Source organism: Pelodiscus sinensis, chromosome 4 (genome assembly GCF_049634645.1).
Source record: "Pelodiscus sinensis isolate JC-2024 chromosome 4, ASM4963464v1, whole genome shotgun sequence".
Taxonomy (NCBI): Eukaryota; Metazoa; Chordata; order Testudines; family Trionychidae; genus Pelodiscus; species Pelodiscus sinensis.
The window spans coordinates 126,978,086-127,003,570 of record NC_134714.1 but is presented as its reverse complement, the minus strand read 5'-3'; the positions used below and the strand labels follow the sequence as shown (position 1 = coordinate 127,003,570).

Below are 25,485 nucleotides of genomic sequence, written 5' to 3'. Positions count from 1 at the left end.
TGGGGGAAAGCTCCATAGTCACAGAGAGCTACTCTCGCCTTGGCCTGGGCCGGTGGGGAAGGGGCTGGATTTGTGAGATTCAATTCCCTGTTCTGCTGCTGTCTCCCTGGGGAAAGTCACCTGTTTCCCTAGCACTCCATGCCCAGCTGGCAGCTGCATGCAGTGCCCAGTGCCTGGAGGCTCCTGGTGCTAGCAGGGGACAGAGGGGCTTAGGACAAGTCTGGTTGTTTCCAGCTGGGGGGAGGGGGATTTTGCACAGAAGAAGGGGAAAGGCACAGCAAGCCCCTCAACTCTTCTTCCCTGGGGATCACACTCCCAGCAGTCCCCAGACGTGCAGAATCCATGTCCCTCACCCACGTGCTGCCCAGGACTCCTGCCTCCCTTTTGCACTCGTTCCCAGGGACTCACATGCTGCCCCCTTGCACACTCCTTTCCAGGGACTCACCCTCTCTGCTTCCTTGCACACTCATTTCCAGGGACTCACCCTCTGCCCCCTTGCACACTCATTTCGAGGGACTCACCCTCTGCCCCCTTGCACACTCATTCCCAGGAACACACACTGCCCCCTTGCACACTCATTCCGAGGAACACACACTGCCCCCTTGCACACTCGTTCCCAGGAACACACACTGCCTCCTTGCACACTCGTTCCCAGGAACACACACTGCCCCCTTGCACACTCGTTCCCAGGAACACACACAGCCCCCTTGCACACTCGTTCCCAGGAACACACACTGCCTCCTTGCACACGTGTTCCCAGGAACTCACACTTTGTCCCTTGCACGCGCGGTTCCCTGCCGGCCCCGCACCCCCAGGCTCACAGCCCCCGCTCCCTGGCACTAGCAGCCGCGGCCCTGGACACTGGTTCCCCAGCCCGGCCGGGCGCGGCGCACTGGGCATGCCCCGGCTGGGTTTCTATATAAAGCCGCCTGCCTTAATCCCGGGACATTCCCGGCCGCCTCTTTCTTACCCGGCGCCTGCCAGAAGCTACCGAGCGGGACCCGCTGCTGCACCGGGGAAGGTCTGAGCCTCCGGCCGGGCCCGCTTTGTCCGCGGATGGCGAGGCGGGGGCGCTGGGCGGGGGGTTGCGGAGGGGATGGGGGGCGCTGGGATGCGGGGGCGGGGGCGTTGGCTGGAGGTTCAGGGGAGCCGCTGGGGGCGTAGGTGGCTCGTGGTAGCTCTCGGGGGCCGCCCCGCCCCGCTGACCCCCTCCCACAGGCACCAGTCGCCTGGCTGGAGGGGTTGGGGGCTGGGGGCTGCCGGGAGGGGAGTGTCGAGGGTCCCTACACGGGGTGGGAGCTGCGGGGGCCGCTGGGAGGGGTCTGGGTGAGGGCCGGGGGGACGCGGGGTCCGGGGGGGGACGCGGGGTGGGGAGCTACTGGGGGGTCGGGGCTGTGCGGAGCCGGGAGATGCTGCGTTGGGTTTCCACACTTTCCACAACCCGCCGCGCTGCGCCCCTGGCCAGGCTGTGGGGAGGGGGGGAGGCCTGCTGGGGGCCGCAGTCTCAGGCAGAATCCATGCTATGCCTCCCCCCTCCCTCCAGCGCAGCCTGACGCGCAGGGGGGAGACGATGCGGGGGGGGGAGGGGGGAGAGGGTGATGGGGAGGGGGGGAGGCTGTTCCCGGGAGGCGGAGGGGAACACTTCCCCCCCCCCCCCAACATGGCCAGGACGCAGCTGGGGGGGCTGTGGGAAGTGCCCCTGGACACCGATCACTCTGGAGGCGAAGGCCCATAACTGCACTGGGGTCCCTGGTGTGATCCCCAGCTGGAACTGGAATGGGGGGGGGGGTGGCTGGCAGAGAGAGCATGTGAGCTCTGCCCAGGAAGAGGCCATTGCAGTGGCAGGATAGGTGAGTAAACCCGCTCTGCACACCTGCGTGTCGGCTCTGGGGTCACCGAGTCCCCCCGCATTGCCCTTGGCCGCTAAGTGTAAATGCCCCTCTGGTCCCCAGGGCCTCGCTGGACTGAAGAGTGACCAGGGATTGGCTTCATGAGGGAGTCACTCGGAGAGGCTGGAAGGCAGATGGGCCGTGGGTGGGAAACAAATCAACAGAGCTACCAGCACAGCCCCTTGTCTTGAGCCAGCGTTCCCCAGATGCTGCCAGCTGTGTCCCAGAGTCCCACAGAAGTGCCAGCACTGAGCTGTGTCTTCTCAGATAGCACCCCATGAAATGAGTGGGACGGGTCATGTCTGCCAGGCTGGTTACGCTGGGGGCGGTTCACACTGCTTAGGGCGGTGGTCTCAGGCTCTCTGCAGACTCAGGGAGGCACAGCTGTACTGGTCACGCTGTGTTCCTTGTAAGCCGAGCACTTGGATGGCCACCCAGGAGAGATTCAGGTGCCACCCAGCTGATTAGCAGAGTGCCCACAGCTGGCAGCATGTGTTTCCATTGGTGGTGCACATCTACATGTGTCTCGGTGCACAGAACAACATTTATTCTTCACACAAATGGAAAAAATTAAAGGGAACATTGCTCACACTGGGGAGGTGGGTTTCAGCTCCCAGTTCTTCCATCTGAGTCTCTGTGTAGACTCAGGTAGTTGATGATGTGACCCTTTGGGTCACATTTTAGAGCCTTTCTCCTCACCCTACCAGCAGGAGACTTATCTTCTCAATGAATTTTGGGACACTGTGGAACCATCCCACATTCCTGGTTGATTCTCTGTGCCACCATAGAGTGAGTTCCTGTCTGAGAAATACTGCTTTATTTTATGATCCCTAAGCAATCTCCCGTCTGGTGGAGTTGGGGAAATTATTATCGCCCGTTAGGATTATGGAATGAGCCATTTCTCCCTAGCCCTTGGCATCAAGGTTTATGCTAATAACTGAGTCTGTTTTGAAGTCAAGGTTGTAATTTCCAAAGCTGACTAATACCTCTTAACTATCCATCTCCTAAGGAAAATATCCATGGAGTCCTGCAAATCCATGTATATCTGCTTTATATCTGTGGGTATCCGCATCTGTGGATGTCAGTGCGAATATTGGTAGCTCCCGTTTGCAGATGCAGATGCAATTTTTGTATCTGTGCAGGGCTCTAACTATTAGAAGTTATGGAACCAAGCCTGGCCTTTGAGCAAGGCGGTTGCCTTGGGCCCCCCACATTCAGGGCCCCACGCTGCCCAGATCCCAGCCTTGCTCACCCAACCGCTTACTCGCTGGCCTGGCTGGGGGCCGTGCGGCTCAGCCAAACACAGCATGCTGCCTTGGGCCCCGCAAACTCTTTGGCCAGGCCTGTATGAAACTTATTCCTGGCTTGAGTGTGAATATCTCAAACTCCAGTCTAAACTGGGTTCTCTTTAAAGTGAAGTGTTGGTGCCATTTTGACACCTCTCCTCTTCTCCACACACACCCCCCCACCTCCTCCTTCCCACCTCCCAGTGTAAATTTTCTTTACAGAACAAACAGCGCTCTTCTAGGTCAACGTATGCGTTGTGTGATGGGAGCATGTATGTGCTCTAGGGATGTAAAATCCCTTTTAATTGGTTAACTGGTTAAACATAATGTTTACTGTATATGGTTAACTGATTAAAGAGGGACAGGTGGGGGGGTGTTCCAGCCAAGCTGGGGCATGCGTAGGCCAGGCCCACCATGGACAGGGGATGCTCCATCCGGGCTGGTATGCCTTCCACCAGCGTTGGGCACTGGGGGGCTGAAGCAGCCCCCTGCCAGTGGCAATCAGGGTGGTGCTCCAGCCCCCACTGGTTAATTGGAACTGGACAACATCACCTGGTAAGGTGATGCTTATGGTTAACTGGTTAGACGTTCACATCCCTAGTGTGCTCCAGCTGAGATCAGGGCCCTGTCACACCAAGTGCTGCAGACACAGACTCACACCAAGGCTAGGGCCCGTTGCCACACCAGGCACTGCCCAGACACACAGTGAGACAGTCCCTGCCCTGAAGTGTTTACTATCAAAATGGCCAAAGGCTCATTATTGCTCTGTTGCGGGAAACTGAGGCAGGGCTATGTAAGGGGCTTGCCCAGGGTCATACAGGGAGGCTGCGTGGCAGAACTCAGCATTGGAGCCAGGTGTCCTGCATCCGAACCCCTTCAGCGCAAGCCCCTCCTGCCCCGCTGGAATAATGGGAACTCCAGTTCCGCCAGTGCTGTGAGCTGGACCCCAGCCCATCTGCTCCCTCGTGTGGAGACGCTGGGGGGGATTGTAAACAGGGGAAAGGGAGCTCGCTGTATGTCATTGTCCCAGCACTGGGGGATGGGTGAGGGGGGCTTGCTCACTTGCGCCCCGGCAGTGACCCCAGGTGGCCAGGGGTTGGTTTGTTTGTAACATGTGGGGCTGGAGTCACAGCTGCTACAAGCAGGCACAGACTCAAGTGGAGTGATGCTGGTTTTGATTACAGCCGGGGACATGGTGGCTGGCTCCATTGACTCCCATGGACTGATGTGGGCTGGCACCAGACCATCACTGGCTCACGGGGTAGGGCAGAAATCAAAGCTGCCCGGGACTCTGATACTAGCGCCAGAGGCACCTTCCTGCAGAGCCCCATGCGGGACCCAAGTGTCACCCAGTCAGGCCCCCCTCCCGCAGGGGAGGACACAACGTGCCCAGGAGGGGGCGTCACCGGTCCCAGTGATCCACTTAGCGGTGGTACCCACTCACTGGCCTGCCAGGGACCTCCTGGCAGCACCATGGCGCTTGGCATAGGAGCGGCCGGAACGGAGGGACAAGCACCGCATAGCGCGAGGGGGTGGCATCGGCAGAGGGGCAGACAACAACCAGCTGATGGGAATTCTCCAGCTTAGCAGCCCCTGTCCAGTGCCCATCCTGCCTGCACAGACACTGTGTGGAGGTGCCACGGCCCTGCCCTTTACTCTGATGGAAGCCAGGCGGGGTGGAGCCAGTGCGTGCTGCTTCCCGTGGCCTGAGGGCAATCCTGGCTCATGGGGCACTTTGCCTGAAGCTCGCCACACAGCCCTGGCCTCTCACAGGCCCCAGGGGATGGGGAGAGGAACGCAGGGCTTGGCTAGGGACGCACAGTCTTTGCTGCGCTGGCTGACTGGCTGCATGGGCCCTATAGTGACGATCTCTCTCCCCAGACCTCTCCTGTCCAGTCCCACCAGGAAGGGGCTGCCCCCAGCCTGTCCCTGGGGACGAACTGTCTCTGCCCCTCATTTAATTTCACTTAATCCAGTTTTTCATCCCTGTGCCCAATGATTGTTTTTGGGGGCTGGGAGCCAGGAATGAGACAGATGGAGGGCGGGAGGGAAGGGCTCCCAGTAAGGAGATTCCCACCCTCCCCTGCCAGAGCTGCACATCCCTGTTAATCCCACAGGGAAGGGGGGCAGAGAAGAGAGGGGGTCACCTCGAGTATGCCTATCCCTGTGCCCCTCTGGGAAGCTCAGGCCTAACCCCCTCTGAGTTCTGCTATGAGCATGGCAAGGGTCTCTCACTAGGTGCTGTGATGCAGCCATCTCTGGGGTGGAGGCTGGCTTTGTGTATATAGGGAATTCCTCACCCCGTGCCAAGATGCTGCTGCTTCTGGGGTGGGGTCTGGAGTGGATTAACCCCTCGCCGTGCGGCTGCACGCCTGTGCGGGAGAGGCAGTGGGAAGACACCACCTGGCACTGATTCGAGGGGGGAACGACGACTGAGGAGGCAGAATGGAATTGCCTAGGACACCTCAACTCCTGTCCAAATGGGACCCTTGACGCCAAGGGACAGGGCTGCCGTGTCTGTCCAACAGGTGGCATCTTGTGGCACGGCGCTTCCTAGTGCTGCCCTGGGGTGTGGCGGGTAGCACTGACTGCGAGGGGAGAGCGCCCCCTACTGGGCTCCCCACCTCGCTCTCTGGAGCACAGCACTCCACAGCGTCCCAGCTCCAGCCCAAAGGCCCTGGGCGTGGTGCCTGGCTGGTGAAGGGCAGGGACTAGCTGAGAAGAGCCCCCCACAACTGGTCCAGGAGCAGCCCACCTGACTCTCACCAGCGGGGGCGGAGGAGAGTGGGGAGACGTTTGCCTGGCATCGCTCTGCTGGGCACGGCAGCTGCCGGGGAACAGACCAGACAGGAGGGAGCTGCTGGTGGCCATGGCTCAGGACTCCTGGGTTCTGTGCCCAGCTCAGGGAATGAGGAATGTGCCAGAGATGCAGCCTCTTGCTCTCAAGGCTCCTTCACCCTGTTCCAAGGATAGAGGCCACAGCCCTGCCCCCTAGGGATGATCCTGCTTCACCAGCTGGGTGTGACACCAGCCTCAGACTCCTGGGTTCTTGGGATGCTGGGGTTGGGGGAGCTCTGGTTCCTCAGCTGCATCCCGGGGAGAGTTCAGAGCCAGTGGGGCGGGGAGGGGCCCTGCAGCCCCTGCTGTGCCAGCGGGAGGGGGTTGGGGATTAGCTTAATCCGCCTCTGCCTGAGGCGCTGGGGATGTCGCAGCTCAGTGGCTGTGAGGAGCAGCTGGGACATGGGCCCAGACAGGAAAGCAGCCCCCTGGCCAAAATACCCCATCACTGACCCTCAGAACAGGGGCAACGTACCCAAAATGCCATGGGGCAGTGTTCCCTGTAAGCTGTATGCTTGTGCGGTTTCTTGGGAAAGATTCAAATGCTGCCTGGCTGATTAGCAGAGCACCCACAGCTAGGGGTTTGTTTCTGCTGGTGGTGCACATCCGCACATGCCTCAGTGCACACAATAAAATTTATTCCGCACATGGATGAAAATGAGAGGGAGCATTGCTGGCGGGGAGGGTCACAGCTCTGCCAATGCCTCTCTTCCCTGATCCATGACACAGCTATCCCAGTCCTAGAATTCAGCAGTGGGTGCCGGGGGCTGATGCTAGATTTGCCCCAGCTGAGTGGGTGAGTTGCAGTGAATGCTGGGGGAGCGGTGAACAGCGCATGCAGCTGGCGCCTGCTGGCAATGGGTGACAGGCTGTACCTCATTGTCCATGGAAACATGAGACTGGTCCCAATCTCTCTCTCTCTCTTTCTTTTGCAGCCTCTTTGCTGGCAAGATGGTGAGTTTGTCCCACTCGTCTCCCCCAGCCAGCCTCCCTGCCCTGCCCCATGTCACCAGCCACCCCCTCTGGGCCCTCTAGTCCTGACTGGGATCCAGTAACCTTAGCACCAGGAGCAATATCAGTCTTCTGGCCCTAGGGCTGCCAGGGCACTGCTGTGGGGAAGCTCACAGCACCGGAGCCCCAGCTGTGCAGGGCCAGGGGGCTGTTGCACAACAGCTCTGGCAAGGCCTTGCGTTGGGTGTGTGGTGGAGAAGAAGGGGCGTGGGGGGTGCCAGCGTGAGGCAAAAATCTCTCTCCCCCCCCCCCCCATACCTTCACTTCTGTTCCTACCCTCCCAGCTCACTGACCCTGGCGGATTGCTCTATTTACAGCCTTGCTCCTCAAGCTGCTTAGCTCGGGCTCCACGTGACCCGCCCCCTTTGGGGAGGAGAAGAGATGCTTTGTTTGAAAACCAGCTCCTGCCCTGGCCTCTGCTGCCCCCAGGCAGCTGGCACATGCCTCACCCTGTGGGGATTTACCCCCAGCCAGATCCATAGTGCCCCCAAGTTGGATCCACTTCTTGGGCACCAGCGCTTACCCTCCCAGCACTGCCCCCAGGGAGAGCCGTGCCCTGAAGCACCAGGGCTCGCCCTCCCAGCCCCCATCTCCGTTGCAGCTGTCTCTGGATCAGATCAATGTGGATCAACCCCTGACCCTGAAGGAGCTGGACTGGGCTGAGCAGGGTTCCCTGCTGTCACTCAACCTTCCACGCCCCTCCTGGCGCCAGGATGTGTCTCTGAACTGCAAGTGCTCGCCGGAGGACACCCAGGTGCACGCCTGGACCACCTACTACTACGACCTGCTGCAATGCACCCTGCAGCAGGAGGGGCTGCCAGAGACAGTCGACCGCACCAAGGAGCCCCGAACAGGTGCATGCCAGCTCTCCCAGGGGTGTCACCATTCCTGGGTGGGGTCCACAGGGCTGGGGGCAGAGCCCTCTCCTGTGGCCCCAACCCGGGGGATCTGGGAGCACAGCGCCCCTAGTGCTGGGCTGGGAGGTGGGGCGTGTCTAGGTGAGGAGAGCAGTAGCATAGCGCCCCCTAGTGCTGGGCTGGGAGGTGTGGCATGGCTAGGTGAGGCGAGCAGCAGCATAGCGCCCCCTAGTGCTGGACTGGGAGGTGGGGCGTGTCTAGGTGAGGCGAGCAGCAGCATAGCGCCCCCTAGTGCTGGGCTGGGAGGTGGGGCATGGCTAGGTGAGGCGAGCAGCAGCATAGCGCCCCCTAGTGCTGGACTGGGAGGTGGGGCGTGTCTAGGTGAGGAGAGCAGCAGCATAGCGCCCCCTAGTGCTGGACTGGGAGGTGGGGCGTGTCTAGGTGAGGAGAGCAGCAGCATAGCGCCCCCTAGTGCTGGACTGGGAGGTGGGGCGTGTCTAGGTGAGGAGAGCAGCAGCATAGCGCCCCCTAGTGCTGGACTGGGAGGTGGGGCATAGCTAGGTGAGGAGAGCAGAAGCATAGCGCCCCCTAGTGCTGGGCTTGTAGACTGGGCACAGCTGAGCTATGGAGGACAGGTGCATGACATCCCTTAGCACCAGGCTGGGAGATGGGGCTGGGTTATGGAGGGCAATCACATGGCACCCCTTAGCGCCAGGGTAGAGCGGCAGGACGCTAATTCCTCCCCTGTCTCTCTTAGGGTTCAGCTCAGTGGACGTGACCATCTGCATCTTGGGATCCCCGACCTCATATCTATCTGTGCTGCTGGAGGGCAGCTCTCAGTGCCCAGGTGAGGGCCACGGCCTGTATCCCTGCAGTGCCCATGGGCTGCAAGTTTCTCCTGCCCAGGAATGGCTGGGAATTCGGTGCCACTTGCCCTGAATGCCTGGGCTGACGGGCTCAGTTGGGGTCACCCTGGGACAGCTGAGGGGACTGTAATAAAATGTAGAATGTTAGTGTTACCTCAGACACCCCACCCCCCAAAGGGACGGGACCTTACTAGGCCATCTAGCCCAGGCCCCGACACTCAAGGCAGGACTAAGACATAATTAGACTATCACTGACAGCTGTTTGTCTAAACTGTGCCTAAAAACTGCCAGTGATGGAGATTCCAGGCTCTCCCTCGGCAATTTATTCCAGTGCTTAGCCACCCTGACAATTAGACAGTTTTCCTAATGTCCAACCTAAACTGCCGTTAGTGTGATTTAAGGCTATCGTGTCTTGCTCTATCCAAGAACAATTTTTCACCCTCTTCCTTGCAGCAGCCTTTTATGTACTTGAATTCAGCATATGTTTTAGCATTCCACCCTGGCCACCATCCTCTGATCGTTAAGCCAGCCTGCCAACCCCCAGTCTTCACTGGGAGCAGAGTTAAGGTTGGGCAGCAGCAGAGCAGTGACTAAATGCAAGCGTTTATTAATTGACTTTCTGACGTGTTTCTTAAGTCTTCCAATTCCTCACTCCAACTGGAAGAAAAAAAAATGACTTATGGTGTTCTAACAACACCCGTTCAAGTGGCTCTATACCATCCACATTCTGGGTTAACAACATTTTTAATCTAGGAATTTCCTTCCTTTTTTTGGTTTACAAAAAGGAAACATAAGTCTCTTCATTAGAGCTGTGTGACTAACAAATGTTTCTGTTCGCTGTTGGCTCTGGAAAAACACATTCAAGGAACCAAAATGTAAAAAAAAATGAGTTTGGGGCCCAATGAAACACTTACATATATTACACTTTTTGATTCTGCACATAAACCAATATGGACAAGTACGCACACACACAGAGTAAGGTACAAAAATCAGTTTAGAAAAACGTCCACGTACAGAGTGTTTGAGAGGGGAGGAGTTTTAGGGAAATCCATGCAGGAGAGGTATGCAAAAACATCAGGCAGGAAATTTGCTGCTGAGGAGCATCTTGGCTTTGTTAGATGCTTGGCCCCTTAACTGCAATTCGTCAGGGATTTGCCTTTTGCTGGCCCTATGGAAATGCAGCCAAATTTGGTCAGGTTGTCAGCCTTTGAAAAATCGGACTGTGCACAGACTCAGGAAGGATTTGGGCAGCTACGTGCTCTGAGGGCTCTGCCCTCGCTGAGCGCCCCGTCCCCTCTGCCAAGTGCCAGCTCCACAGAGTGATGGACATACTCCAGCCTGGGACTGCAGGGGCTGAACAGGACTTCCCCACTCATGGCTGATCCTGGCTGCGGTGGTGCCAGGCACCGGTGCTGAGAGCAGGGGCACTCGGTCTCCTGTGCTCTCAATGACCTGCCTCCCTACCCCCGGGCCCAAGCAGAGAGGGGAGGAGGCCTGAGGAACCAGAGGGTGTCTAGGATCAGAGGGGCTGGAGGGTATGTAGGCCAGAGGAGGGTGGATAAGACAAAGAGCAGTGGGGGAGGGATATGGAGAGGGTTGGATAAAGGTAGACGGGGAGGGACAGGGTGGCTGGATGGGGGAGAAGGTGCTGTGGGAGGTAGATAAGGGAAGGGGGAGGGGAGGAACAGGTGTGGGGAGGAGCAGAGTGTGGGGGGGACAAGGGGAGGGAAAGGGGCTAGTATGTATTTGGTGGTATGGGGAAAGGGAGGAGCTGGGATGTGTGGGGGGAGGGCTTGATATATGGGAAGTGGGTGGGGGAGAGGCTGGTATGTATGTGATGGGGACAGGTCAGACAGAGGGAGGGGGAGGTGTTGGTATGTGGGGGGAGGTGAGGGGAAGGAGCTGGTATGGGGGGATGGGAAAGGGCTGGTATGTGAGGGAGGGGCTGGTATGTGGGGGAAGATGAAACAGCATATAGGGGTGTGGATAGGAGCAGTAGGGGAGCAGGACCCAAGCTGAGAATTATTGTCATGCCCCTGCCCAGCTCCGGGGCTGCCCGGCCTCTCCTCTCAGCCATAACTTTGTCCTAGCAAGGTCCTTGGGCTGAAGGACTCCGGCCTGGGCCAGTGGAGGGCTGCCAGCAGTTGTTCCACATTCCTGGCACGCGGCTGCCCCGTCTCCCTTGCAGGGGTGCTGGGAACTGGAGCCGAGCGGCTCAGGTTTCTCTTCAGCCCTGGGATGACTCCTGCCTTTGTTAAAGCCGCTTACCCTTGGCAGCGAGCTCCCTGGTGGGAGCTCTGCGGGGAAATGCAATTAGCAGCTCAGCCCCCATCGTCCCTCTTGGTGATAAGGAGAGACCCAGCATCCTCAGTCTCGCTGCTTGACACACTCCAGGGTCCCTCTCCTGGCCCAGCGGTGCAGCTACCTCTGGGGTGTGGCAGCTGATGAGCAGGAAGGAAAGCCTGGAGTGCAAGGCAGGGAGTTTGGCTCCTCTGCTGGGCGCTGGCCCAGTCGGCGGGTAGGAGCTCCGCAAGTGGGTACAGATCTCTGTCTGTGTCTCTTATGGAAGGTGGCGCCACCACCAGGAGCACAGCACCCCCTAAGGGCGGGACTAGTTCCAAACACAAGCACACTCCTTGCAGCATGGCGCCCCTATTTTGCATTGGGGCATAGGGGTCAGCAGTGAGTGCAAGGGCAGAGCGCCCCCTACTGATTCCCCCACTCTGCTCTCTGCAGCACAGTTCCCTGTCCTGTCCTGCTGGGGCATGGGGCAGCGGTAAGGGCATGGGGAGAGCGCCCCCTACTGAGCTCCCAAATACAAAACAGGCCGGCACCTTCCTACCTTGTGAGGTGTGGGGAGAGGAAAACCCAGGACAGCAGGGATGGAGAACTTTTTATGGGCCTGCTGACCCACAGAAAAATCACTTGGGGGTTGCACAAAAGTGAGAAACAAAAAACCCCCCAAACAAAACCCCCTCACTGACATGGCCCCTGACTGAAAAGCAGAAAGACACTCCCCACATTCCCCTCACACATCAGAGCTGGGAGAGGGGGGGCTGGGCGAGTAGATTTTGTAGGCACCCCCTAGGATCTGGGGTGCAGCAAAAAATGAGGGGTTCAGTGTGTGGGAGGAACTGCCAGGAAGTGGGTGTGGGCGGAAGTGACGGTGCAGGAGCGTGTTGGGGGATTGGTGTGTCCAGGAGGGTGGTAGGGTACAGGAGTGGAGTGGGATGGAGGAAGTGTTGCCTCTAAGATTTTCCAACCATGAACGGTGTGAGTTTTGGCTTGCGCACCAATATTGAGGTCATGTGCACTGGTTTGGATACGTGCCACCGTGGCACCCAATTTATCAACACACACACCTTCCTAGCCACCGGAGCAGAACTCCTTCCCCCCACCCTGTCATGCAGCAAGTCCCATTCCCACCCTCAGCTGCCAAACCAGGCCCCGGCTTCCTCTGTCACGTAGCAGCCAGACCAGGCCTCCCCACCAGCCACGTGGCTGCGGCAGGTCCCAGTGGCTCCCCCTCACATGCTGTCTCAGCCGGCCCCACCCGCCGGAGCAGCCGTGCGAGTGCTGCTGTTCAGCTCTCCAGAGGAGGTGGGCAGGGGAAGAATTTTTTGTGCGTGGCTGCACAGGTGCACACCTTAGCGGGAACTCTGGGGGGGTCGGGGCAGGAAGTAGGGGGCTGGTGCTCCAGCCCTGCGGAGGAGGTCCACCGGGGTGGGGGAACAAAGGGCTTAAGCACCAGCCCGTGCTCCCCAATGCTGGGGGGGGGGCATCCCCTAGCCTCAGGGGCTGGATCCAGGTGAGTTGGGGGATGGATCTGGCCCCTGGGACGTAAGTTCCCCACCCCTGCGTAAAGGAAGGTCAATTCATAGCTGTATAAATTGCAGCTCCCTGCCTTTCCGCTGGCGATGTAATGGAACAGGCTGTCTTCCTCTCTGCTCCCCCATCCTTCACCATCACCCCCTTTCCCATCTCCCCCCAGGGAACATGCTGCTCTGCCTGTCGCCCAGCTGGCTGGCCAAGGTGCCCTCAGAGCAGCACCCCGGCGAGTCCTCCCTGCTGGTGTCCAAGGCCGTCTCCTTCGAGCTGGGCGGGCGCACCTACCTGGACGAGTTCTCGCCCCCGCGCCGCGTCACCTACTTCCTGGGCTCCTTCGGGCTGTGCAAGGAGCACAGGCAGTCGGTGGGGGAGCTGGCTCGCGACCTGGACTGCCCCACGGGGGGCTCGGGGGAGCTGGCCCGCCTGCTGGAGGACAAGCTGCTGACGCGCCAGTTGCTGGACCAGCGGGCCCGGGTGGGGGTGCCGCCCACGCTGGCCTTCACCTTCAAGCGGCCGCGCCCGCTGCGGGACGTGACCGACGAGCGCTCTGTCCGCATGGTGGAGCTCAGTGGCAAGGAGGGCCAAGAGAACCTCATCCAGGAGGAGATCGAGGGCTTCCTACAGGGCCGTGCCATGGAGCCCTACAGCCGGGTGAGCCTGCAGGGGAGAAGGGGGGGCCAGGGCCCTGCAGCCAGGTGAACCAGCTGGAGTGGAGCGTAGATCCAGCAATGGGAGTGGACCCCCGAGAAGTAGGTGAGCCTGTGGTGGGGAGGGGGGGCCCACATCCAGCAGCGGGAATTAAAAGGGGTCCTACATCAGAGGAAGGGGCCCCTCTCGAAGGGAAGATCCATGGGGAAAGGATTTTGCTTCATGGGGAAAGGAGAAATCCTATGGGTAGGGATCGGGATGGGAGGGGTCCCCTGGGGCAGGGAGGCTCTATTGTGGGGCTGGGTATGGTTGGCCCCACTGAACGGTGCACTGTCACCCCCTGCAGGTAGTGGTGAAGCCTTCGGGCTGGCGCTGGAGCGGGGCCCACGCCGTGACCTTCCACCCCAAGACGGAGGAGGCTGCTGTGCTGCAGGCCATGCTGGTGCTGCTGGAGACCCTGGAAGAGGAGGAGAGTGCCCTGCTGGAGGCCTTCATCCCCACCGCCCGGCTCACCCAACTCGAGTCCCCTGGCAGCTCCTCCCCAAGTAAGGGAGTCCCCTGGCTGGAGAGGCTCTTGCCTCGTCACCTGCCCCAGCAGCTGCCACGAGGCACGGCGCTCCCCCCCGCCCTGGCCTGGCCTTTGGAGATGGCGCCGTGTCGAGATCTGGAGGGAAAAATCAGGATGCAGTTGGTGTTAGCCTGGGACATGGGGAAGGAAGGGGGGCTGCCATATTGGAATCCCCACAATCCCCTGGGCTGGCTGCCACTGCCCTATTGCGCCGGGGGGCACAAGCTGTCGTACTGAAATCCCAGAGTCCCCTGGGGCCGTGGGGGACAGCTGCCGTGTGTTCAGGGAGTGGTGGCCCTACCAGAATCCCTCAGGACAGAGGGCACCACTCTGTGCAGCTGATTTGCATGAATCCCGATGCCATTTCTTTCTCTGCCCCCCCTTGCTGCTGCTTTCCATCTCTTTCTGCTTCCCGCCTCTGCCCTGCTGCGTTCCTCCACCCCTCATTTGTGACTCATCTCTCCCTTCCATGCCTTCCCTTTGTTTTCTCCACCTTGTCTCTTTTTCTCCTCCCCTTTTTCTCCTCCACCTCGCGCTCTCTCTGTCCCGTTTCCCCCTCTTTCCTTTCCGGTCCTTCTGACCCTTCCTCCCCACCTCGCCCCTCCCAGGCAGCACATCTCCGAGGCCTGACCTGGCGATCCGGATCTGCACTGTCGTCTGCAGATCCTGGGGTGACCAGCCTCTGCTGAGCAAGGTAACGGGGCACCCGTGAATACGTGCCCCATAGCCCGCCCTGCCAATGCAGCTGGCTGGGCCCCAAGCCCCATTGTAATCAAGGTGGTCTCCTGGGGATAGGGTAGTATTGCTAATGGTGCTTGCATACCTAGAATTTTGTAGGATGCGCCAACTGCGGGCCTGCTGACGGGGGTGGGGGAGCAGGGGGAACAAATGGGGCAGTTGCCCCAGGACCTGGCAATTCAAAGGGTCCTGGGGCTCCCAACTGCTACTGTGGTGACTGGAGCCCGGGACCTTTAAATCACCACCTGAAGGCTCTAAGGGCCGGGGGTGGGGGCTCGCCCTGGCTCCACCCCTTACACTTGAGGCCACGCCCCTTGCAAACATGTGGCACTGCCCCCCTCTTTGCCCAGGGGCCTGTGGAGGCTGTTGGCGGCCTGGCCAACTGAACCAAGGCAGCACCTTGAATGGAGAATGTAGGAAGTGCACAGCTCTCAGATGGTGTCTAGACTACAGGGTTTTGTCGACAAAAGTGGAGGGACAAAATTATACCTACGTCTACACTACCGCCGAATTTTGTCAACAGCGGTAAACCTCATTCTACGAGGAATAACGCCTTTTGTCAGCAGAGTTCTGTCGACAGACGGCGTTATTGCAGCTACACTGTCCTTTATGTCTACACTCTCATGTCGACAAAGTGGCTTGCTTTGTTGACAGAACTGGATGTAGTCTAGACGCTCTTTGTCAACAGTATCTGTCAACAAAGCCTCTGTCAACAAAAGCCTATAGTCTAGATGTACCCTCACAGTCGTCGTGTGCAGTCAGCACGCACCTCACTTCACGTGCCCTTGCTTTACGTGTGTGTCACCTTAGTAATGCTCGTCAAGAAAAAAACTAGGCAGACGGAAACCAGCAGAATCGTAGGCAAGAGTAAATAAAATGTCTTCTGGGCTGCATGTAGAACCCCATGGGCCGCATGCTTTGCCCACCACTGCTCTACTGGGTGCCAGCTCTGGCCAAGCAGGGTGCAACTGGCTGGCTGAGGAGGGCCAGGAATGCGATGTGAGACTTTTCTTCTTTGTGAGTCGGGTTCAAGGGTGCGGGGAGTGTTTGGCTCAGGGAGGCAGTGAGTGGGACATGGGGGTCTTTCCTCTCTAGGGGGTGCTGGCTCCGATCTGACCCAGATGGGCGACTGGCTGGCTCAGGGCAATGGGTAGTTAGAGCGAACTTTACATTGGTTTTTGTACCACATTAGTTATGGATGTCAAATGAATGATGAGCAAAAATGTCATCATGGAAAAACCTCATCACCATTGTTACCTGTGACCTTTGAACCCAGGCCAGGTGGAGGTCAAAGGTCATAAAATCACCTTTGCCCTTCTGTCTGCAATGTGTGCCGCTGACCTTAGGCTGGGGTTATTTTTTGTCGCACGTTTTCCCTCTGTCCACCTTTGCATATGGTACGTTCCATTTCTTGAGCGGGAGGTAAGAACCTCAGCCAATCAGGGCTCGTGGAACAGTGTGGCAAGGGAAGGACTGATTGGCTAGCATGAAGCTTGCTCACTAGATGACCTCATAGGCAGTTCCAAGTGCATGTGGTGGCAGGGGTGTGTGTGGAGGTGGGGGGTTTTCATGGTGCCTGCTTTTCTCCCTCCCCCAGGTGGTTTGCAGTGTGGGGCGGGCTGATAAGCCCCTGAAGCACCAGGCCACGGTGCCCCAGAGTCTGGAGAGCAGCCTGCGGCAGCAGGGAATGACAGATAAGGCCCAACTTGCGGCCATCCACGCCCAGGTCAAGCATAAGGCTGAGGCCGCTATGACGGCCTTCCTGGAGATGGAGGCGGGGCTGTCAGTGGAACAGCGGGGAGGCCGCCAGGCCCAGACTGACATGATTGGTGAGCTGCCCTGTCAATCATTGCCATTAACTATTTAGGGGAAGTCACAGATTCACAGGGAGAATTCGGAGCAGAGGCTCCTCCTGTTCGTCCTCTGGGAGGGATGGGGCAGAACTGGCTGTGTTGCCTCAGCCCCATAGAGACCCCTTGCTACAGGCGAAAGGAGCCCTCTGCTGGCCCAGCATAAAGGACCTGGCCCTAGTTTTTTGGCAACGTGGTCTGGTAAAGGATCAGGGTGCTACTGCCCTTGGTAGAGACAGGGAAGGACGGCACCTTCACAGGGAGGGCTTCCCTGGCCAGCTGGGCTCCTCAGAAAGACCTGTAGCTACTAGGGTTGTCAGATGGTTTCCCAAAAAATACCGAACACACATGCTAAAAATTTGAAGAGCAAAAATAAAATTAAAAAAAAACCTCACCCACCGTAACTATGCTTAACAGTGAATGGAGACTTTATAATAAAACAATCAACTGCTGCCCCGCCTCCCCAGCCACTCCCTCCGCCCCCACCAGGCTTCCGTCGGGCGCCCAGCCAGAAGAGCAGAAAATACAGGGTATTGCACATGTCCGGTATTTTCTGCATTTTTTTTACTGGACAGAGGGCACAAAAAAAGAACTGTCCGGTTGAACACCGGACACCTGGCAACCCTAATAGCTACACAGGCATGCCCAGAGCCCAGTATCCCATTGCTGACAGTAACCGCCCACCTTATTATGAACTAGTTGGGCAAGGAGCCCCCTACTTGGTAGTTCTGGAATAAATCACCCATGTGAATCTTTTTAAGGTGTTAGACAGGGGAAAGTCTAACATAATTTGGAATAATTTCTTCAGCTGGGTGAATGTCCAGGCCTCTTTCAAAAGCTCCTGCTAAGCTTTTGGATTCACTGAGATCTTGGGGCAGTGAGTTCCACAGAGCAACTGAGAATAAGTATTTCCTTGTATCAGTTATGGATTTGCCAATTTTCAGGTTCACTGACCTGTTCCTGTATTATGAGAGACTACGTCTACACTATATGAGTTTTGCCAGAAGAGGCAATGTAAATGAAGAATGGATTAGCATTTTCTTGTGCTTCATTTGCATACTCTCTTCCGATCCGCTTTTGCGCAAAACCAAGCAGTGTGGACTTTTCCTTTTTGCGCAAACCCCCCTTTTTTGAGGATGGATATACAAGCAGTGGATATATAAGCAGTGGATATGATATACCTTGACTTTAGTAAAGCTTTTGATTAAAGAATACCATGGTATTCTTTAACTTGCTGATAAGAAGTATGGATTGGATGAATGGATTACATGATAGATGGAAAGCTGGCTGGATCGTCGGCTCGATGGGTAGTGATCAACAGCCTGATGTCTAGTTGGCAATTGGTATCAAGTGGAATGTCCCTGGGTTGGTCCTGGGGCTAGTTTTGTTCAACATCTCCATTAATGACCTGGATGATGGGTTGGTTTGCACCCTCAGCAAGTTCGTGGATGACACTAAACTGTGGCACGAGGTAGATATGTTGGAGGGTAGGGATAAGGTCCAGAGTGATATAGACAAGGTGGAGGATTGGGTCAAAAGATTTATGATGAGGTTCAACAAGGACAAGTGCAGAGTCCTGCCCTTAGGCTGGAAGAATCCCAAGCATTGTTACAGGCTGGGGAGTGACTGGCTTAGCAGCAGTTGTGCAGAAAAAGACCTGGGGATTATAGTGGACGAGCAGCTGGATATGACCATGTGCCCTTGTTGCCAAGAAGGGTAATGAAGACCATTAGTAAGAACGTTGCCAGCAGGTTGAGGGAAGTGACTATTCCCCTTTATTCGGCACTGGTGAGGCCACAACTGAAGTGTTTCATCCAGTTTAAGACCCCCCACATCAGAAAGGATGTGGACAAATTGGAATGGCTTGTCAAGGGAGGTGGTGGAATCTCCGTTGTTAGAGGTTTTTAAGTCCTGGCTTGACAAAGCCCTGGCTGGGATGATTGAGTTGGGGTTGGTCCTGCTTTGAGCGGGGGTTGGACTAGATGACCTCCTGCGGTCTCTTCCATCCCTACGTTTTTAATATTCTATGAAGTTCTGTGGCCTCTCCTCTACTGGTGGTCAGACTAGATGATCACAGGGATCCCTTTTGACCTTGGAATCCATAAATGTGCTTGATCTAGCTCCTCCTGCAGTTCCCATGGTCAGGGTCTCTGAATTTGTGTCTTGCTGTCTAGTTGGACCTGGCTGCTATTGTGTGCCCATCCTGGCCATTCCCTGGATTTGGCTATTCCTATTGCAGGCGTGGATTTCCTCCTGACTTCATCAGAGCAGATGCTGCAGCTGGTGGCCCTGGAGATGAATTCTCAGCTGTGCCTGGAGACCTGCGCTCTCTTAGAGTCCATGGGCCAGGCAGTGGGGATGCCGGCAGGCGAGTCCTCGCGCCCCCTGGTGGAGACGATGTTGCGACGTGCGCAGTGCCACATCATGGAGGGGAAGCATGTGTTGGTGATCGGGGCCGGAGGAGTCAGCAAAAAGTTCGTCTGGGAGGCTGCCAGGGCCTACGGGCTAAAAGTAAGATGCAGAAACTGGGCCCTGTGCTGCCCAGCGCAGCCCCCGCCCCCTGCCATGGAGCGAGGCTAAAGGAGATGGCTCTCCATAGCAATGTGTCTGAGCCACCAAGGCATGGCCTGCACTGGGAAAGACAAAGCCAACTGAGGAGAGTGGGAATTCATCCGCACACACTTTCCAGCCGCTGTGGGTGTCCTCTCAGCCTCCTCCCCCGACATCCTAGCTAGCTCCCAGCATCCCAACCACAGAATTGCTTCCCCCTGCATCTCAGCCAGCCCCTTCTGACATACCAGCCATGGGGATGTCTCCTGACTACCTGCCCCCACATTCCAAGCACAAAGGGGCTGGCCCTGCATCCCAGTTGAAAAGAAACTGCACCCAACCTCTGTGATGGGGCTGTCCAAGCGCAGCCCAGGGGGAGGGGAAAATTCTTATATAATAATAGAGATTGCCTATCTCCTAGAGGTGGAAGGAACCTTGAGTCCAGTCCCCTGCCTTCACAGCAGGACCAAGTACCATCCCTGACAAATTTTTGCTCCAAATCCCTAAATGGCCTCTGGAAGGATTGAACTTACAACCCTAGATTTAGCAGGCCAATGCTCAAACCACTGAGCTATCCCACCCCCAAAGGTAATGAAGTCCTTCGCCTATGGTGAACCAGGGATTATCTGTGCTGACCCCTTGGCAGGGTAGGTGCTGGGGCTCTGGCAGTGGTGCAATATGGAGAGTAATTGGGGGCAGGCTCTGTGGGGTGCTGAACTGGAAAGGACATCAGCCAGAGTATTAACCATGGTTACTTTTATGCAGGTGGCTGCTCCAGCTCTATTTCTTAGGGCTACAGTTCAGACCCTCATTGCTGAGGGGGTGGAAATGCATCATGGGGCACAATGGGGAGCCCTATAACGTCTCTGGATGAGAAAATCACCTTTACTCTGACCCCTGGCTGTCCATCCACCATCGGATCCATTATCAGCCTCGCCTGCAGCCCCAGGGTCACTGGGCCATGTGTGTCTTTCAGAGGCACAAACCCCTCTCAGTTTTAAATCAACGGAACCGTTCATGCAGCCTGCAGCTCTCGCTGTCACTTCCTTTGAGACCATACCCCCCATTGCTCTGCTTGGAGGCAGTCTGGGCACAGGGAAGGGTGGAACTGAGTGTTAGCCAGGGAAGAAGTACTAGGGCAGGGGCTGGGGGAGAGGAGATAAGTGCTTGATCCCAGACAGAAAAAAATTAGGTTCCAGCCCAAATACTGAACTGATGCAAGTACAGTCGGATGGTTGCTGCAGTCGGTGTAATGGAACAGTCTGTATCCCACAGCCCAGCACCAAGCCACTGTGGGAGCCAGGGGCAAGTAGCTTGGCCCATCCTCAGTCCTAGTGGCAGGAGAAGGAGGGGGGAGGTGGGAAATTCTGCCCACAGCCTGGAATGGTAGGACATTCCTACAAAAGTGATCAGCAGTGAAATAGTTAATAGCGTTGCTGTCTTTGGGCTCCAGAGTGGACCCTTCGTGCAAGGGTAATTAAATGTCCACACCGATATCATTAGGATCCAGAGTCAACACGCTCAAGCCTTGATGTTGACAGCTCCTGAAGTTAATGATCTCCTGAGGCCAGCGCAGAGCTGACTCGGCCCACTCCCCCAAAGCCCAGGCACACTGGCTGCGAGGAAGGCACAGCCCCGCATCCCTGCACTGATGCTGCGTGTGGTTTGCTAGGCTGCAGGCACTCCCGTGTACTATCCCAACCCATCTACTCTCTTGGCAGCAGCCCCAAGCTGCTTCTGTGGGGTTTGACCCCCTGTGCCAGGGTGGTGCCCAGCAGCCAGGTTGAGCACCCGTCTGTCTCAGTGCTGGCCCCTTCCCAAAGCTCCTCATACAACTAGAGGCAGACATGAACAGGGGCTTTCTCATGCTTCCCCCTCCCCCCGGGGCCTGAATGGAACGTCCCATCTCCTATTGCCTTGGGATCCAGGAATACCCCATGTGGGGGGCACGAGTCCATCTTCTTGCCACAATGCCTATGACCACACAATCTTCTCTCCCCCCCCGCTTCCATGGGGCCTGGGCGCAAGTGGACCATTCCCAGTGTACTCCATCCCTCCTGGGCACGAGTAGACCATTCCATCTTCTCACCTCACCCCATGACACAAGGGGACCATTCCCCATTCTCCATCCCCCACCCTTCCTGGGTGTCAATTGACTGTTCCATTTTCTCACCACTGAACTGGGCCTGGGCATTAGTGGATCGTCCCATTTCCTGCCTTCTATCATAGGAGGCCTGGCTGTAAGTCAGTGGACCATTCTGTTTCTGCCCCCCCTCCCCACTCTACACATGGCACGGGTGTGAGTGAACTATTCCATCTCCTTCCCTGGACACGTGACACGCCATCACCTCCCCAGGCCCTTCGGGGGCAGGGGCACACACGGACCCATCCCTCTTTAGACATGTGTGGATCCTTCCTCCTTCTCCCCCATTCCTGAGTTCTGGACACAGTTCGTTTGCATCCTGCTATAGGCTGTGGCTCCATCCTCAAGGACGATCCCATATTTGCAGCTCCTGGAGGGGGGCATGGAGCCCTTCCTGCCCCAGGCCTTAATAACCCATGTTTGGTCTCTCTCTCCTCTCTACATCTTTTCCCCTGTCCCTTCTCTGTGTCCCCCTCCCTCTGCTCCAGATCCACCTGGTGGAGTCGGACCCCAACCACTTTGCCTCGCAGCTGGTGCAGACTTTCATCCACTACGACACCAAGGACCACAAGCGGGACGAGGAGCATGCCCAGAGGCTGGTGGCGCTGGTGCGGGAGCGGGGCCTGCACCTGGACGGCTGCCTCTCCTATTGGGACGACTGCATGGTGCTGACTGCCCTGGTATGTGAGCAGCTGGGCCTGCGCTGTAGCCCGGTGGCCGCCATGCGGGTGGCCAAGCAGAAGAGCCGCACCCACCAACACCTGCTGCGCCGACGCAAGGAAGTCCCACCTGGCTGGGCCTCAGCGGCGCTCTATGCCGTGCCCTGCTGCCACCTGGAGAGCCACGCGGACGTGGAGCGGGCCGCCCGCCACCTCTCCTTCCCCGGGGTCATGAAGCTGGAGTACGGGGCGGGCGCCGTGGGGGTGAAGCTGGTGGAGGACGTGCAGCAGTGTCACCTGCACTTCGAGAAGATCTCCCAGGACTTGCGGGAGGACACCGATCACCCGGGCATTGGGCTGGGCTGGGGCAACGCCATGCTGCTGATGGAGTACATCTCTGGCACAGAGCACGACGTGGACATTGTGATCTATGACGGGCGCATGCTGGCCGCCTTCGTCTCCGACAACGGGCCCACCTGCGTGCCCCGCTTCACCGAGACGGCGGCCAGCATGCCCACCTGCCTGGCACCCGACCGCGAGGCCCAGCTCGTGCGCGCTGCCTACCAGTGCTGCCTGGGCTGCGGCCTCACCGACGGCGTCTTCAACGTGGAGCTCAAGCTGACGGCGGCCGGGCCCAAGCTCATCGAGATCAACCCCCGCATGGGCGGCTTCTACCTGCGCGACTGGATCCAGGCGATCTACGGGGTGGACATCATGCTCGCCTCGGTCATGGTGGCCTGCGGGGTGGCCCCGCGGCTGCCTGCCCGGACCCAGCCCCACACCCACCTGGTGGGCGTCATGTGTGTGGTGTCGCAGCATCTGCAGGCCCTCAAGTCCACCGCCAGCGTGGAGACGCTGCAGGCGCTGCACGAGTGCGGCGTCATCCGCCTCAACCTGCTGGAGGACAAGCTCGTCGCCCGGGAGTACGAAGAGCCCTTCTGCAATGTGGCCTGTGCTAGTGCCAGCCGCCAGGAGGCCTGCCTGAAGGTGCTGGGTGTCTGCCAAGTGCTGGGCATCGACTCGCCCCACTACCCCGTCTCCCACTTCCTCTCCCACTTCAAATAGCACCCAGGGAGCCCCCCGGGGAGGGGGCCACCCCCGCTGCCTCTGTCCTGTTCCCCCAACTTCCCCTCGGGCCTGCTGGGCTCAGATCCGGCCCCCTGCCTCCCCTTCCGGGTGTGACCCCATCAGCTGGGGCACTGACCTTTGCATTATGTGGCTCCTCTGTATCCCAGTGGCTTTGGGGGCTTTTCCAGCGCTTGCCCCTTTCCCCCCAAAAGGGAGCTCGGTGCCCCCCGGTGTCATTCTCTAGTAGGATCCATGCCTGTGTATGTGTGACGTGGGATTTCATCAGCATGAGGTGAGTCCTACTCCGTTTGGGGCTCCTCAAGCTCCCCCCCCCCCCCCGTTTCAGTTCCCTCCCGTAGCTGCCTCGTTCCCTGCCTGGGATCTGTTCCATTTGTCTCCCGGCCTTGCAGCAGACCTCCCCGACTCCTGCCCCAGCAAGGTGTCCCCCCGCCCCCACCCATTGGCTCCTGCAATCAAGCCAAGCATCCCCAGCAACTGCATGAACTCAGCTCGGGAGCCTGTTCAGCCATGGAGGGAGGGGGCAGAGTGGAAGGATTGAGGATCTGGGCCTTCCACTGTCCACGTGCTCCGTGCTCCCTGCCTTGCGCTCTCTCCTCCCTCCCCGCATGCTCCGCAGCTGCCCTGCCTTACCAAGGCACTGTTTGCTACCCCCTCCCTCCCTGCTCACCCGTAACCCTACAGAAACAAACGACTCTCCGCAATCCCTCTGGCGCTTACCAGCAACCCAACTGCCATACCGCCTGCCCATGTGCTTGTCAGCAATCCTACCCTAACAAAAGCTCAGCATGCAACCCCCCTGCTTTGTCAGCAACCCACCCGGTTACAAACCACCGCATGCAACCCCGCCCATGCTCAGCAGCTCTACAATAACCAACAACTGTGGGCAAAGTCCTAGCCCTGACCGTGTAATAACACACCCGATGCAAACTCCTCCTCAGGAAACCTACTAACCCCCTGCATCCGACACTGATTTGCAGCCCCAGTGTTTGAACTGCCTGCAGAGTGAAGGGAGTCCTAGCCATGCTAATGAGCAATAACAGGGCTCCAAAGTAGCCCTATGCTAATGAACCAGCAGACCTGGCCCCAGAGAAGGATAAAGACCATATACTAACAAGCCTGACCCCCCAGGAGCTTGGAAGGATGCTGATGCACAACCCCAGTGCCTCTGAGTGATCCTGCAACAACAAACCAGCATGGAGCTCCAGTGCCTGGGAGTGATCCTACAATAATTAACCGTTGGGCTAATTAGCCCTTAGCACTCCTAAGTGACCCTCTAATAATCAAGCCAGTGCCCTAAGAGACTCCACAATAACAACAAGCCAGTGCACATAGTCCTAGTGTCCCAGAGTGATCCTACAGTAACAAACCAGAAAGCACAGCTGAAATGACCCTGTAATAAGTAAATCAATCTGCAGCGCCATGAGAGACCCTACAATAATATACCAGTGTGCATAGCGCTAGTGTCCCCGAGTAATCCTACAATACCAGAGAGATCTTTCCATAATAACACACCAGTGTGTGCAGCCCCTGTCACCCACTATTAACAAACTAGCAAAAGTAGAAGGAAGCGAGACTCAGAGGTAAAGGATGGTGGGTCAAGTTCTCTTCCTCTTTAAGGGCTCATGGATTCCTTCTGCTTCCTCCCTGACTGATGTCATTGCTGTTACAGCAAGAGATTGTGAGGTCACTGAGGTGATGACATCATCAGTGAGAGAAGGAGCATCTGGAAAGTTGGTGTTTTAAAGGGGCAGAGGCCCTGAACCAGGGAGGAAGGTAGGAGACACGAAGTGACATCACCATGGCGACTGTATCCATGGCACCCCATGTCAGGGTACCCAAGGATGGGGGCATAAGCAAGCCCGTCCCCCTGTCAACATGGGCTGGAGTGCCTCATGACACTCCCCACCTATGTGTCTTTCTGCCGCCTCTGTAACTGGCAGCAGACAGAGAAAGTAGTCCCACCCCAATAAAATGCCATGTGCAAATATGTGGGTCCCTGAGGCGTTATTGGCACCCTGAGCCACAACAGGGTTGGAAGAAGATTCAGCAGCCAAAGAAGAATGGGACGCAGAGCGAGCCAGTAGCTGCAGAGAAATGAGAAGAAATCGCCAGCTGCCTCCCTGTGCTCTTCCTGCAACTCCTGCACCATGGGAGCCACGGTACAGTTCCTCTGGGGCTACCTGGGCCCCAGCTCCCTCCGTCCCAGAGCCTCCTCTTCCTGGGCCTCAACCGGAGGAGCTGCAGCAAAGAAGAGGATTGCCAGCCTTCTCCAGGCCAGCGCTGCCACGAGGGTCACGTGCTTGGCCTTCTCTAGGGCCCTGAATTTCCAGCAGCTTCTGGGGCTGGACAGAGCCTATAGTGCCCTTCCACCTCCTGGGCCGCCCCTCTGTCTCAGCACTCCTCTCAGAGCCCACTCCAAAATCGGGGGCAGCCTGGGATGCCCCAGCTCCAGTGCCATTCTGGACAACGAGCAGGTCACCTGATGCCTTAGGCTCCTTCGCCAGGCCCCTTCTCTACCCTCAGGCTTTCCCGGCTCCCTTTGCAGAGGCTAAGACCTTGGCACAGGAGGCACAAACAGCATTTGGGGCCAGTGGAGCATTCAGCCTGTCCAGACCCCTCCCCCCCCCCCCGGCCCCAAGCTGTTACTCAGAGGGGACTAAGGCAG

General features: G+C 57.8%; 1 protein-coding gene and 1 long non-coding RNA gene across 3 annotated transcripts in view; one reads left to right on the top strand and one right to left on the bottom strand.

Moving 5' to 3' along the window:
* Window positions 1-1,271, bottom strand: part of LOC142829270 (uncharacterized) — a 50,927-nt gene extending 49,656 nt beyond the window's left edge. The window contains exon 1 of the long non-coding RNA XR_012903710.1: window positions 971-1,271. This is a non-coding gene — a long non-coding RNA (uncharacterized LOC142829270). The remainder of the gene's footprint in view (window positions 1-970) is intronic.
* On the top strand, window positions 861-25,437 carry LOC142829269 (carnosine synthase 1-like). 2 transcript variants are annotated; one of them, XM_075928523.1, is made up of 10 exons: window positions 861-1,017; window positions 6,949-6,967; window positions 7,626-7,878; window positions 8,639-8,728; window positions 12,739-13,226; window positions 13,570-13,768; window positions 14,400-14,485; window positions 16,127-16,358; window positions 18,619-18,890; window positions 21,561-25,437. In XM_075928523.1, exons 1-10 carry the CDS (start codon window positions 899-901, stop codon window positions 22,794-22,796), a joined length of 2,994 nt encoding a protein of 997 aa, XP_075784638.1. In that variant the 5' UTR covers window positions 861-898; the 3' UTR covers window positions 22,797-25,437. The 2 variants fall into 2 exon arrangements, with proteins under 2 accessions (XP_075784638.1, XP_075784639.1); XM_075928524.1 differs by having other exon boundaries at window positions 900-1,021.
* The last annotated feature ends 48 nt before the right edge of the window (window positions 25,438-25,485 follow it).

Coding starts and splice junctions, on each gene's coding strand:
- LOC142829269 (XM_075928523.1), top strand. CDS start 899: ATGCCCCGGCTGGGTTTCTATATAAAGCCGCCTGCCTTAATCCCGGGA. Junction 14,486..16,126: donor ACCAGCCTCTGCTGAGCAAG/GTAACGGGGCAC, acceptor TCCCTCCCCCAG/GTGGTTTGCAGTGTGGGGCG. Junction 16,359..18,618: donor GGCCCAGACTGACATGATTG/GTGAGCTGCCCT, acceptor TTCCTATTGCAG/GCGTGGATTTCCTCCTGACT.